At 39.5% G+C, this 12,726-nt stretch overlaps 1 protein-coding gene across 23 annotated transcripts in view; it reads left to right on the top strand.

Moving 5' to 3' along the window:
- Positions 1–12,726, top strand: part of NEB (nebulin) — a 215,022-nt gene that overhangs the window by 48,973 nt on the left and 153,323 nt on the right. For all 23 annotated transcript variants that reach the window (XM_058715306.1, XM_058715281.1, XM_058715284.1 and 20 more), the window contains exons 37-46: positions 1,679–1,990; positions 3,102–3,308; positions 5,099–5,203; positions 6,281–6,388; positions 8,021–8,332; positions 8,930–9,136; positions 9,605–9,709; positions 9,864–9,971; positions 10,613–10,924; positions 12,053–12,259. In XM_058715306.1, coding sequence (XP_058571289.1) covers positions 1,679–1,990; positions 3,102–3,308; positions 5,099–5,203; positions 6,281–6,388; positions 8,021–8,332; positions 8,930–9,136; positions 9,605–9,709; positions 9,864–9,971; positions 10,613–10,924; positions 12,053–12,259 — 1,983 coding nt within the window. The remainder of the gene's footprint in view (positions 1–1,678; positions 1,991–3,101; positions 3,309–5,098; positions 5,204–6,280; positions 6,389–8,020; positions 8,333–8,929; positions 9,137–9,604; positions 9,710–9,863; positions 9,972–10,612; positions 10,925–12,052; positions 12,260–12,726) is intronic.

Below are 12,726 nucleotides of genomic sequence, written 5' to 3' on the forward strand. Positions count from 1 at the left end.
AAAACCTGTCACTTTTTCAACATTCTGTGATTCTTTTCAGTTGACCCCACTTGGTAGAGCTGTCATAAATCTGAAAGCCACTTTCTCCCCGATTCATAGCCCAAATTACCTTTACTGACACATTACCCTACAGCCCACATTTATTTTCAGTGTGAACACCCTAACTGGCACTAACACATTAAATTCAGATGACTGCCTGCATTATAATTGTATTAAAAAGATTGCAAAGATGTTATATAAAATGTAAAGATCTTATAAACCAAATGGTTAAAAGGCCCATTTTTCTAGAATATAATTTTGGCTTATGTAAATTGATGCCCATTTCGTCTGTAATAGGAAAAGTATACACTTACATTTCTTCCCGTCATTGAAACTCAAAAATTTCAACAAGCAAGCATGCCCTGTAGACTTCACTGTCACATACTATTTTGGAGGCTACAATCGCGGTTTAGGAAAAGAGGAGAAAGAAACCACCCATGTGTACAGACCACTTGGGAGCTAGCGGTGTAAGAATTCTACAACTTTCCTTGTAGGGATGCCACTGAAAATGTGTTTGTCAAAGATTTGTACACTGTTTTGAAATAAATTTCTAGTTTAAGGACAAAGTGAAAGTCTAAAGTACGACATTATCTTTTTTATTTTTTTATTTTTATTTTTATTTTTTTTAGAGCTTGCACAGAGGTTTGTCTAACATGCCTAGAAATGAAATGTCTTGATAATCCGATTGCCTGCTAAACTCTTATTTATAAATCAGTGCATATGTGACAAGAGCAGGGTATCTGCAGAGTTTAGGTGGATTTGCATTCGCTTACCTAAAAATTGAGGTTTTGACCTGTTATATACAGTACGACTCAATCTACATCCCATTGCCAGTTCCAACAGTGAGATACCATGGGCTGCAGAGCTTTTGTAGTTAGGTCTTTACTGATGGGGAAAGCTCACAGCCATTCCTGCCCTTACTGCAGCTCTTTAATTCCTCTGCAGCTGCTTCAGCAGTGAGCTTGGAAAGTACCTGCTGAGAAATGGGTGGGGAAGGCCCAGCTCCCTGCCCAAGCATCTAAATTGATGCCACCTAGAAAGAAGAGGGTTTTTATTTTATTTGGTCAGCCTGAGACAACAAAATAATGTTTTCTACCCCCACCCCAAGAAAAACTGAGTGTGAACTTGCACATGGAATCCTTTAGAGTTTCTTCTGCATCTGTTACATACATATCACTTGGCCAATGGGAACAGCAAATGGAAGATTTTCTTAATTTCTAATATTCTGTGATGTATGATAACATTCTATGATGGTGATAATATATTGGCTTGAGAAAATTCACATCCCTAGGAAACCAAGAGGTATTGGTCTTATATTTTGAATGTGTCTTGTTTATACTAAGCATGAAAATTCAACCGGCTTTACGTAAAGTTCTACATGCAAATGCATTTGTAGGATTTATAGCAAAGAAAGAAACGGGGCTTGAATTTATCATGCTACCCACTTGTAACCCAGCAGTATTGGATATAAATGTTTTCAGTCTGAACTTTCTGGAGGCAAATGGGGGTGGGTGGGTATGTTTTGCACTTCTTGTATAATCTCCCAGGAAGTCACAATGTTCTAAGTGCCTTTGTGTATGAATATACTTGCTATACCTATCAATGCCTAGGACTTTGCTAACCAAATTTTCCTTTGCAGTATAAATACAAGGAAGCTTATGAGAAGTCAAAGGGAAAGCATGTGGGTTTTAGAAGCCTCCAGGATGATCCCAAGCTGGTCCATTATATGAACGTGGCAAAGTTGCAGTCAGATCGTGAATACAAGAAGAACTATGAGAACACCAAAACCAGCTACCATACCCCTGGGGACATGGTTAGCATTACTGCTGCAAAGATGGCCCAGGATGTTGTCACCAACGTCAACTACAAACAGCCGATACATCATTACACATACCTACCCGATGCCATGAGTCTTGAGCATACCAGGAATGTGAATCAAATTCAGAGTGATGTAAGTATGTATAACATAACAGACCCAGAAATGTTGGTGCTTGAGGGACAATCATTTCCTCCCATTTTAGTTGACTTCACAATACAGTGATATTTGAAAAGTGCATTTTTCAGGGCACCTGGATGGCTCAGTCAGCTAAGTGTCCAACTCTTGATTTTGGCTCAGGTCATGATCCATAGTCATGAAATTGAGCCCCAGGTCCAGTTTGGCATGGTGCCTGCTTGGAATTCTCTCTCTCTCTCTCTCTCTCTCTCTCTGTCTCAAAAGAAAAAAAATATATATAATAAACAATCATTATCGAAAGACTAACAAATGCATGGTAGACAAGCTATGTTTTTCCTGGCTTTCTGTGTTTCTATTGAAGTCATTGACATTGTCTTTATTATGGATCAAAGGTAAAACTTATTCCACTAAGTATATAAACCACCTTGATTCTCAACAAGAGGAAGTGGTTGCTGCTTAAGTGCTGATATTCTTTATTCTTCTGAACCCAGAAAAGTTTTTTTTTCTTTTTTTAACCAAAAATCGCACTCTCATGCATGTTAATCTATGTAATGAGTCATCTAAAATGAACCAGGAAGGCTTTGTGATTGCAGCATGATTCATGGAGAGCTGCATGGGGAGGATGTTTAATATTCAGGGCATTTCCTTCTGCAGGAACCAGATTTCTGTAAGAATCATCCTCTGTAAGGGAAGATATGGTATTCATTTATAGTTGCTTAATAAAGGTGTCTCTCCCCAGCTGAGACCAGGAATAGCCCAGGTGGGCAGTATGGGTGAAATTCAAAGTGGTGGGGTTTTCAGTGAAATCAAAAAGAAAGCCCAATTTATTGTTGAAAGAGAAATCCTTTTTTTTTTTAGTATTACCCATGGAAATATGTGGCCTAGATTCTCTCTGCACTGTATAATGCACTCTAACAACAGACTGCTTTTTCTTATTACCAAATTCTGGGTAAGAAGCTCAGTGGCAGACATAGTGAAAAGCTTCTTTATAGACATGAGCATGCTGAAAGTGTTGCCATTCATTTCCTTTGGATAGAATTGAAGGTTTCAGAGACATCTTTTGAGTATTCTGTTGGATATCTCCTCACATGAGATTACTCTTTTACAGAATGTATATAAAGACGAGTATAACAACTTCTTCAAAGGCATTGGATGGATCCCTATTGGTTCTCTAGAGGTTGAGAAGGTCAGGAAAGCAGGTGATGCTTTAAATGAGAGGAAGTATCGACAGCACCCAGATACCATCAAGTTCACAAGTGTGCCTGATTCCATGGGCATGGTTTTGGCTCAGAAGAACACAAAGCAGCTAAGCGATGTAAGTAGTTTCCCTTCAAAAGGGTTTGTCCATGAATAACACCCACTCCACCATCCTTCTTTAATCCAACACTTGAAGGTGCATCTGTGTTAGCATATCAACTGCTTTCAGGGTAGAATAGGAAGGTTTCACTTTTGAAGCAACTTGGAACTTGAACATAAAGAGAACAGGGAAGGGAGAAGGAGGATTTTCCAAAGTTGCTTTATTTTCCAAATATAGAGAATATGTACTATTTATAAGCAGACCCCTATCATTATACACATGAAATGAAATAAAATGATTACTCTTATCATCTGTAATTCCATCTGAATGGTAAACCAAGCTATTTATTGCTCTGAGTTGCAACCGTTCTACCTGGTTACACGGGGAGAAGGAGCAATGTCCTAATCCTCTTGCATAAGAGCTCTGTGTTCTGAAAAGCAATCCTGAGAGAGGCCTCTGGGGAAGAGATAAGCAGTTTACTTTCAGAGTCAGCTGAGTCTCATTTCTGAGCCCAGGTCTATCTGGACCCTTGCTATCTCTACCCTTGGTAGAGCCTAATCACAATATTTGGTGCTTCATCTCATTTGATAATTTCAAGTTCTGTTAAAATACCTCCACCAGAAAGACAAGAGTAAGTAAAAAGCAAAGATGTGTATTCTTAGCCCCAGATATTAGAAGGTGGGGAATGCTTTGCTTGGCTCAGATCTGAGGATTATCTGTGGATTTTCTCAGGCCAGTCTCTGCTTTCACATTACCATGGATATTTTGAGATTAATTCTTTTTTAGTGGCAATAAATGTGTAAATTCTTTTGATTTCTTTTGTACTGAGTGAGAGACTCACTGTGTTTTTCCAGTGAGCTAGGAGAACTGCACACTCACTAATTGTCTTCCCCATCCCAATAAATGCCATCAACATCTACCCAGTTACTCAAGCCAGAAACCTGGATGTTATTACTGATGTCTCCCTGTGTGATCCCTCCATCAATGCATCTGCTGAGCTAGCCTCCTAAATCTCTCCCAGTGTCCTATGGAGCACTTTTCTGTCTTCCAGCTGCCCACAGTCCTAGTTTGGGCTTCCATATCTCTCATGGACACTTGCATGGTATCTGGACTCCCTGTCTGGGGTCACCCATGACCACCAGAAGAGCTATCTTAAAATATAAATCACATCCCTCTTACACTTTAAACTTTTTAGTAACTGCTCCTTGAACATCTAAACTTGTTACCTTGGCTGAAAAGGCCCTCAGTTCTGTGGCCATGTTCCCCATCCTGTTGAAGTCTGCCAGACTCCCTCAGCACACTCTAGCCCTGTGACACAGGCTGCCTTCAGTCCCTCACTCTGGCCGTGCCCTTTCCAGACTTGAGAGCTCTGCTTTGGCCTAGACTCCTCCCCTTTCTTCGTCTGGGCATAAATGTCACCTGCTTAGAGAGCCTTTGCTGACCATCCTTGTTTCTTTCCTAAAGTTATTCTATTTACAACACATCATACACTCTAGCTCTTCCAGTTTACATTTTTATTCTCTGTCTCCTCTACTGCACTATAACCTTCAAGAAGACATGTCTGCCTTTTTCAACAATTTATACGCAGAAACCTATCCCCCTACCTAGCCCATAGTGCTGCCCAGTAAATATTGGTGGAATAAGCAAATGGATAGGTCTGCTAACATCCTGCCATTTGATAGTACAGGTTTTTGACTTGCATATGGCAAAACATGAATGATAACCTTCCTTTTTAAAGGAGTGTGTGCTTGATGAAACTTACATTATGTTAACTAATGACATTTGCATGCTGCCTCCTTTGTTTGTAGTTGAACTACAAAATAGAGGGAGAGAAACGGAAGCATAAGTACACTATGGACCCTGAATTGCCTCAGTTTATTCAGGCCAAGGTCAACGCCTTGAACATGAGTGATGTGAGTATTTGGCCTGGTGCCAGTCTAATATTGCTAACATGGGCCTCCTCTTTCCAGTTCTGTATAATTCTAGCAGTGAGAATTTTAAGGAGTATGGACCTTTTGAGTCTCTGTTGGAAAGTCATTGTGAAAACATGACTGCTGGTTAAACCTGAGGCTCCTCACCCCCTCCCCTGTCCTTGGAATGTCCATTCTGCCCACCATTCCCACAGTAGGAGACATTTTCAAGGATGCAGCCTTGATAGAGCAGTATGTTGTTGGGACCATCTGACTGGCATACGTGACTGAACCCAGTTAAGACCTCTGTATAAACTTTAAAGATTGTGGTGGGCAGGTGAGGAGATCTACTTGTCTCATGGCCACCCACGACAAGCCTTGTGTGTAAGTTCCCTTGTTTATTAAACCTGTCACCTGCCAATCTGCAGTGGTCTCCCTCTTTGTTCGGTCTCACCTTGCCCTCCATGTATGGGGGCCAATTTTTAAATCATTCAACAGTAATGAATAGTCTGTAATAAGCACAAGTATTGCTTTGTCTAATTTTTGTTTCAGTCATTAAAATTTGTATAAAAGTTTATTAATTTTCTTTAGAAACTCTTTTTTTTTGCATATAAATAGCCTCTTGGGTAGTCTAGATACATAATTGGTGGTGATGTTTAAATTCACTATTATGAATTTTTTCCTTTTGCTTTAAAAAAAGTTGGTAAATTCTAACTTAAAAATGTAATCAAACCTGGATAAAATTGTTCATTTCTTAAAAGATGTCTTAGTCATTCTTCCTAACATTCTAGGCTCTTTTGTCTCCAAATAAAATTTTTTGGTACTCATTTCTATACTTTTGGTTTATTTAAATTTTTTTCTGCTTTTGTAAGTAATATTTAAGCATTAATTAAATCTGGGTGGTACTACATCTGAATTTTTTATTTTAGTTTTCATACCTTTCTATAAGATTAAATTGCTTCATTATAAAAAATACAAGAAAATTAAAGTATTACATGCTTATTATAGAAAAGTTTGAAAATGTAGAAATATATTCAAGTAGAATAATAAAATAATAAAATACTCTTTCCTTTTTTCAAGGCTCATTATAAAGCAGACTGGAAGAAAACTCTTGCTAAGGGCTATGATTTGAGACCAGATGCCATTCCAATTGTTGCTGCAAAAAGTTCAAGAAATATTGCTAGTGATGTAAGTCTAATCTGAAAGTAGAAAACTCTTCTTCTATTTTTAAAACCTTTACATGGTATACGAGGATATATGAGGTAAATTAGGAAATAAAATATTATAGTATTAAAATATTTCCTAACATCCTAAGTGCCAATGAATTACATTACTTTGCTTTAAAATCTTTATTTTTTTAATTTTTTTTAAATGTTTATTTATTTTTGAGACAGAGAGAGACAGAGCATGAACGGGGGAGGGTCAGAGAGAGAGGGAGACACAGAATCTGAAACAGGCTCCAGGCTCTGAGCTGTCAGCACAGAGCCCGACGCGGGGCTTGAACTCACGGACTGCGAGATCATGACCTGAGCCGAAGTCGGACGCTTAACTGACTGAGCCACCCAGGCGCCCCTAAAATCTTTAGAAATTCAATACAAAAAGAAAATTTTTTAAACTGTGAAAAATGTTTGGTACTCTCATTGAAGTTGGAAACTGCTTTTTATTTGAATTTTTTTTTCAAGAAAAAAACTTTGGCATACTAAAATGTCACTAAGTCAAAAAAAAAAGTCTCCAAGTATTTTAAAAGAATAAAATTTTTTAACGTAATTTTCACAAAGAAAAAATATGATAAAATATAGGGGCACCTGGGTGGCTTAGTTGGTTAAGCATCCGACTTTGGCTCAGGTCATAATCTCATGGTCCATGGGTTCGAGACCTGCATCAGGCTCTGTGCTAACAGGTCAGAGCCTGGAGCTTGTTTCGGATTCTGTGTCTGCCTCCCTCTCTGCCCTCCCCTGCTCACACTCTCTCTGTCTCTGTCTCTCTCTCAAAAAATAAACATTAAAAAAAATTTTTAAACTGATAAAATATGGAAAACCAGGAAGAATTATAGATTTAAATGAGAGGATTTTAGTTACTTACCTACTTATTTACTTTTTATAAGTTAAGTTATATTTTCTATGAGTTGATATAATAACTTGGTAGAGTAAAAATTCATTTGGAGTTGAATACACTAATTTGTATAAGAGCTCTGCTGAAATTTACTCAGGATTACACAAGTACTTTATAAAATAATGCAGTTCTTTTTGGAATTGATTATTAAAAAATATATATACACCAAATCCTTACTAAACTTTTCAGGAACCTTTGAGAATACTCAAAGAATCTACTTATAAATAATCTAGATGTAAACCACAAATTACCCCATTCTTAATTATCCCCAGAGCAAATCTCAAGACCCTCCATTAGAAATACTTTCCTAGTTATTTATTTAAAAATACTAAAAAACTGGGGCGCCTGGGTGGCGCAGTCGGTTAAGCGTCCGACTTCAGCTCAGGTCACGATCTCGCGGTCCGTGAGTTCGAGCCCCGCGTCAGGCTCTGGGCCGATGGCTCAGAGCCTGGAGCCTGCTTCCGATTCTGTGTGTCTCCCTCTCTCTCTGCCCCTCCCCCGTTCATGCTCTGTCTCTCTCTGTCCCAAAAATAAATAAAAAACGTTGAAAAAAAAAATTTTAAAATACTAAAAAACTTAGATGTTACCTGCATTCAGACCAAATTTGGCTATTGCTTAATTTGTTACGTAAATTCAGTATAACACTTTAGTATTTCCTATAATTGACCCTATCAACCTTCTGTCTGTTTGTCTTTCTGTTTAATATAGTTCAAGTATAAAGAGGCTTATGAGAAAGCCAAAGGCAGGCAAATTGGATTTCTCAGTCTTCAGGATGATCCTAAACTGGTTCATTACATGAATGTAGCCAAAATCCAGTCAGATCGTGAGTACAAAAAGGGCTATGAAGCCAGCAAGACCAGGTATCACACACCCTTGGACATGTTCAGCGTGACAGCAGCCAAGAAATCTCAGGAGGCTGTTACCAACACCAACTACAGACAACCCTTCCACAGCTACACTCTGCTGCCTGATGCCTTGAATGTGGAGCATTCCAGGAATGCAATGCAGATCCAAAGCGATGTACGTAACAGTCAATACATTGTGGGCATAGAATTAGTTATCCGTTTATAGCCGGTGGGAGGGACAAACAAGAAATTGGCAATTCCATTTACTTCATCTTAAACCTGGCCGGACTCACTATAATTAGGGATCCTCTCCAGAATTTGGAGTTTTAGAATTTCACTCATGTGAACTATATATAGCTTTAACATTTTTGTTTTAGTTAGTGTGTGTGTGTGTGTGTGTGTGTCTGTGTGTGTGTGTGTGTGTGTGTGTGTGTGTGTGTGTGTGTTAGACACAGTATATGATATATTCTGTGAAAAGCTAAGAGGTTCAAATGAGTGCAATATACTGTCTTTCCAGTGTAAAATTCTTCTACCTTTTCCTCCAAGAAAGTTAAATTTAAAAAGGAATTATTGGGTCAGGTTTTCCTGTTCAAAATCACCAAGAATTCAATCACTTTGTAATTTGGTTTCTTTTCCAAAAGATGGCAGGGAATAAAAAGCAGGTTACTCTCTTTTCCCTCTTTTTTTTTCCTTTTTGATAATGAGTAAATTATCTAGCCAAAGAAACTCACGCTCTGTTTCTGAAATGAAAATGTCCTTTTTCATTGTAAAGAATCTATATAAATCCGACTTCACCAACTGGATGAAAGGGATCGGCTGGGTCCCAATAGAGTCACTGGAGGTGGAGAAGGCGAAGAAAGCAGGAGAGATTCTTAGTGAGAAGAAGTATCGCCAGCATCCTGAGAAGCTGAAGTTCACCTATGCCATGGACACAATGGAACAAGCACTTAACAAAAGCAACAAACTGAATATGGATAAGGTAAGAACCCAACTGCTGGCCTCATTCCGAGAACCCTCATAGCACTCAAGTCATGAGCCTGGCAGTGCCACTATAATCTTCATCAGCATTTTTAATCTTTGTGATGGTCTTGGTGGTGGTGAGAGGCGGAATTCTGTAACTTTCATCATGTCTAGAGAGCTCTCACATACACTGATCCTCAGACCATCTGTGTGCACTACTCAGAGGGTGTGACAGAACTGCAAAACTCCATGTGGTGTGAGGTTGGGGCAACATGGCATGTGTTGTTTCAGTGGAAGGAGACTCCCTTCTTTGATAGGTTTTTCCCTCGTGTGTTCAGTCTCATCACCCCATCTTCTTGCCATTTTATCCATTTCCCAATATCAGATTTAATTTCTTCTATCATGGAGATGTGAGTCTGTTTCTCCTGATACCACTTTCACAAACTTGTCCTGCCTTACAGTCATGTGCCTGTCCTTCTTGTTGCAGAGGCTCTACACTGAAAAGTGGAACAAAGACAAGACCACCATTCACGTCATGCCAGACACTCCTGACATTTTGCTTTCCAGAATAAACCAAATCACCATGAGTGATGTAAGTAGATTGACAGCAACAAAGTGGGAGAGAGGGTTGGAGGGAACTAATATTTATGGGATGCCTCTCTTTTACATACCAACTGCTTCAAACTCAGGATTCCCATTCGAACCCAAATAACAAGCTGCAGGTGTTATTCTATTTTGTCATTTAGAAACTGTACAAAGCTGGCTGGGAAGAGGAGAAGAAGAAAGGATATGACCTGAGGCCTGATGCCATTCCAATAAGGGCTGCAAAAGCCTGTAGAGACATTGCCAGTGATGTAAGTACTTCCACTGGGCTTTCTTTAGGCTCAGCAAATGAGACACAAATGAGCCAAGTTCCTGTGCATATTCAAGAGCTGCAGTCAACTCTACCTAGTGTTGGTGGGATTATCATCCATGGAACACACAAGACACTTTCCTTCACCCAGTCCAAGGACCCTCTAATCATTTGTTCATTGATGTAAAAAGTAACTGGGTCATGTTAAGACAAGTTGCTTTTAGAGTATTCAGATCATTTATAGGCAATCCTGGGTGAATGTAGGGATGCAATCTACACGTTTTACCCAAGAGACCCATGATCTGGCTCTTTCCTGAATTAAAGATGCACCAGGAGAAATTGTGCCTGTAGCCTTTTCTGATTAGACACCTGAGTGAGGAAAGCTGCTTTCTAAAGCACCCTAAAACAACTCATTTATGCATCTCTTTGATTAGTTCTGAGATCATTTTCTTTCAATGGAGTCAAGTCTGGCAAGAAATTGGAAGTAAAAAGATTTTGTTCACGGCCCCCATGAGCTTCTCTCTAATTGTACAGTAGCTCTAAAACTGTACACCTATGACAAATCTCATGGCATCTAATGAATTACATTTTGTTCTCTTTCCTTCACTAACTTCATCACCATGCTTTCTTTCCCATCCGCAGTACAAATACAAGCAAGCCTATGAACAAGCCAAAGGGAAACACATTGGCTTCCGGAGCCTAGAGGACGACCCCAAGTTGGTGCACTTCATGCAGGTGGCCAAGATGCAGTCAGATCGGGAATATAAGAAGGCGTATGAGCAATCCAAGACCTCTTTCCACACCCCGGTGGACATGTTCAGTGTGGTGGCAGCCAAGAAGTCTCAGGAAGCAGCCACCAACACCAACTACAGAAATGTGATCCATACCTACAACATGCTTCCCGACGCCATGGGCTTTGAACTGGCCAAAAATATGATGCAGATTCAAAGTGATGTACGTGATAGCCATATCATTTGTAGAACATTTACTCTGGATAATAAGTGGATCATTAATGACCCTAAATCATTATGAAAATCCTGAAAGAAATTCATGTGTAGTTTCCCACCAAATTGTTTATATATATTTTTTAACTTAGATTGAATTTATTTAACAAAAGGGGATAAATTCTAGAAACTAAAGTCTTATTTTCCACCATTCTTGCTGTGAGGATTGTTGAATGCTGGATCCAGCAATCGCAAATGAAATTTTGTTGCAGAGAGCATGCTGAAGGAAACCTGTCTAGCAAAGAGAGTCAGAAGCATATGGCTTCTGATACAGAAGTAAGGGGAAAGGCAGAAAGTCAGATAACTTGGTAGCTCCTGCCCCTCACTCCTAACCAGCTTTCATTCCACTCCTTCCAACTTTGCAACTTGCTGATGAAACATTGAGGAGGTGAGGGCTGAGGCAGCTACTGGAATGAATGTGAGGAAGGAACAGAATTCAGCTAGAGAGACCATTTATTTGGTGGCTGTGAGAAGGGAATTTAAATTACAAACCAAAGGCAGGCCACACCAAGCATGTGTTTCTCTTTGGGAATATTTGAGCTGAGCTATTATGTACCCCACCCCTGGCAATTAAGTGCTCATATAAAACCAACCATGGCAGAGTTGTAGAGGGCAATATCAGAATTGGGGGGGGGGGGTGGACCATAAAATTTGCATAGAGTACCAGTGAGGTTTCTGGCATACCTGGGAGAGTTGTAACAGTGGTGGGTGAGCAAAACTTACAATGAAAGAGAGAACCAGGGTCCCAGTGAGTCCTCGGTCAACCAAGGGAACTTGGGAATTTTTGTAAGAAAGGCCAGCATCATTCCTTTTCTTGAGAGAATAGTCATGTAGTAGTTTAGTTGGTATTTCTTAGCATTTTTTCTTTAATGAAGGCATTGCGGAAAATAAATCACAAAGATATTACTGCTTGTTTTTAATTGTTCGTGCAAGAAAATGTGAAAAGATACTGTTTGGGGACAAAAAGAGTTGAAGTTTGTTATGCTGTTGGTTGAACACTTAGGGAATATTAAACACCCACTCATAGTCCTTGGAAGTTTGGGTTTCTCCTCATCCATGAACCATTCCTCTTTTGCAGAATCAGTACAAAGCTGACTATGTTGACTTCATGAAGGGCATTGGATGGCTCCCTCTGGGCTCCCTAGAAGCTGAGAAAAACAAGAAAGCCATGGAGATTATCAGTGAAAAGAAGTACCGCCAGCACCCAGACACTTTGAAGTATTCCACTTTGATGGACTCAATGAACATGGTTCTGGCCCAGAATAATGCAAAAATTATGAATGAAGTAAGTCATTCATAATGTGATAGTTCCTAAGCACCGGGAAAAAGCCAGGCATTCTTACATTTGACCTATGGGTTTTGCTAATAGTTTTAGGGCATCACAATGGATGTTTATTCAACTTTGCAAAAGGAACTTGTGGTTGGGGCGCCTGGGAGGCTCAGTTGGCTAAACATTCACCTTCAGCTCAGGTCATGATCTCAGGTTCATGAGTTTGAGCCCCGAGTTGGGGTCTGTGCTGACAGCTCAGACAGAGCCTGGAGACTGTTTCAGATTCTGTGTCTCCCTCTCTCTCTGCTCCTTCCCTGCTCATGCTCTGTCTCTCTCAAAAATAAATAAACACAAAAATTTTTTTAAAAGGGGGGACTTGTGGTTTAAAAAAATGATAGAAGTCAGTCCTAATTCGTGGCCTCCCAAATGTTTAGTGAACCATTTTTCCCAACAGACATAACAAAATAAATATGAATTGTTTC

This window comes from Neofelis nebulosa, chromosome 2 (assembly GCF_028018385.1).
Source record: "Neofelis nebulosa isolate mNeoNeb1 chromosome 2, mNeoNeb1.pri, whole genome shotgun sequence".
Classification (NCBI taxonomy): domain Eukaryota; kingdom Metazoa; phylum Chordata; class Mammalia; order Carnivora; family Felidae; genus Neofelis; species Neofelis nebulosa.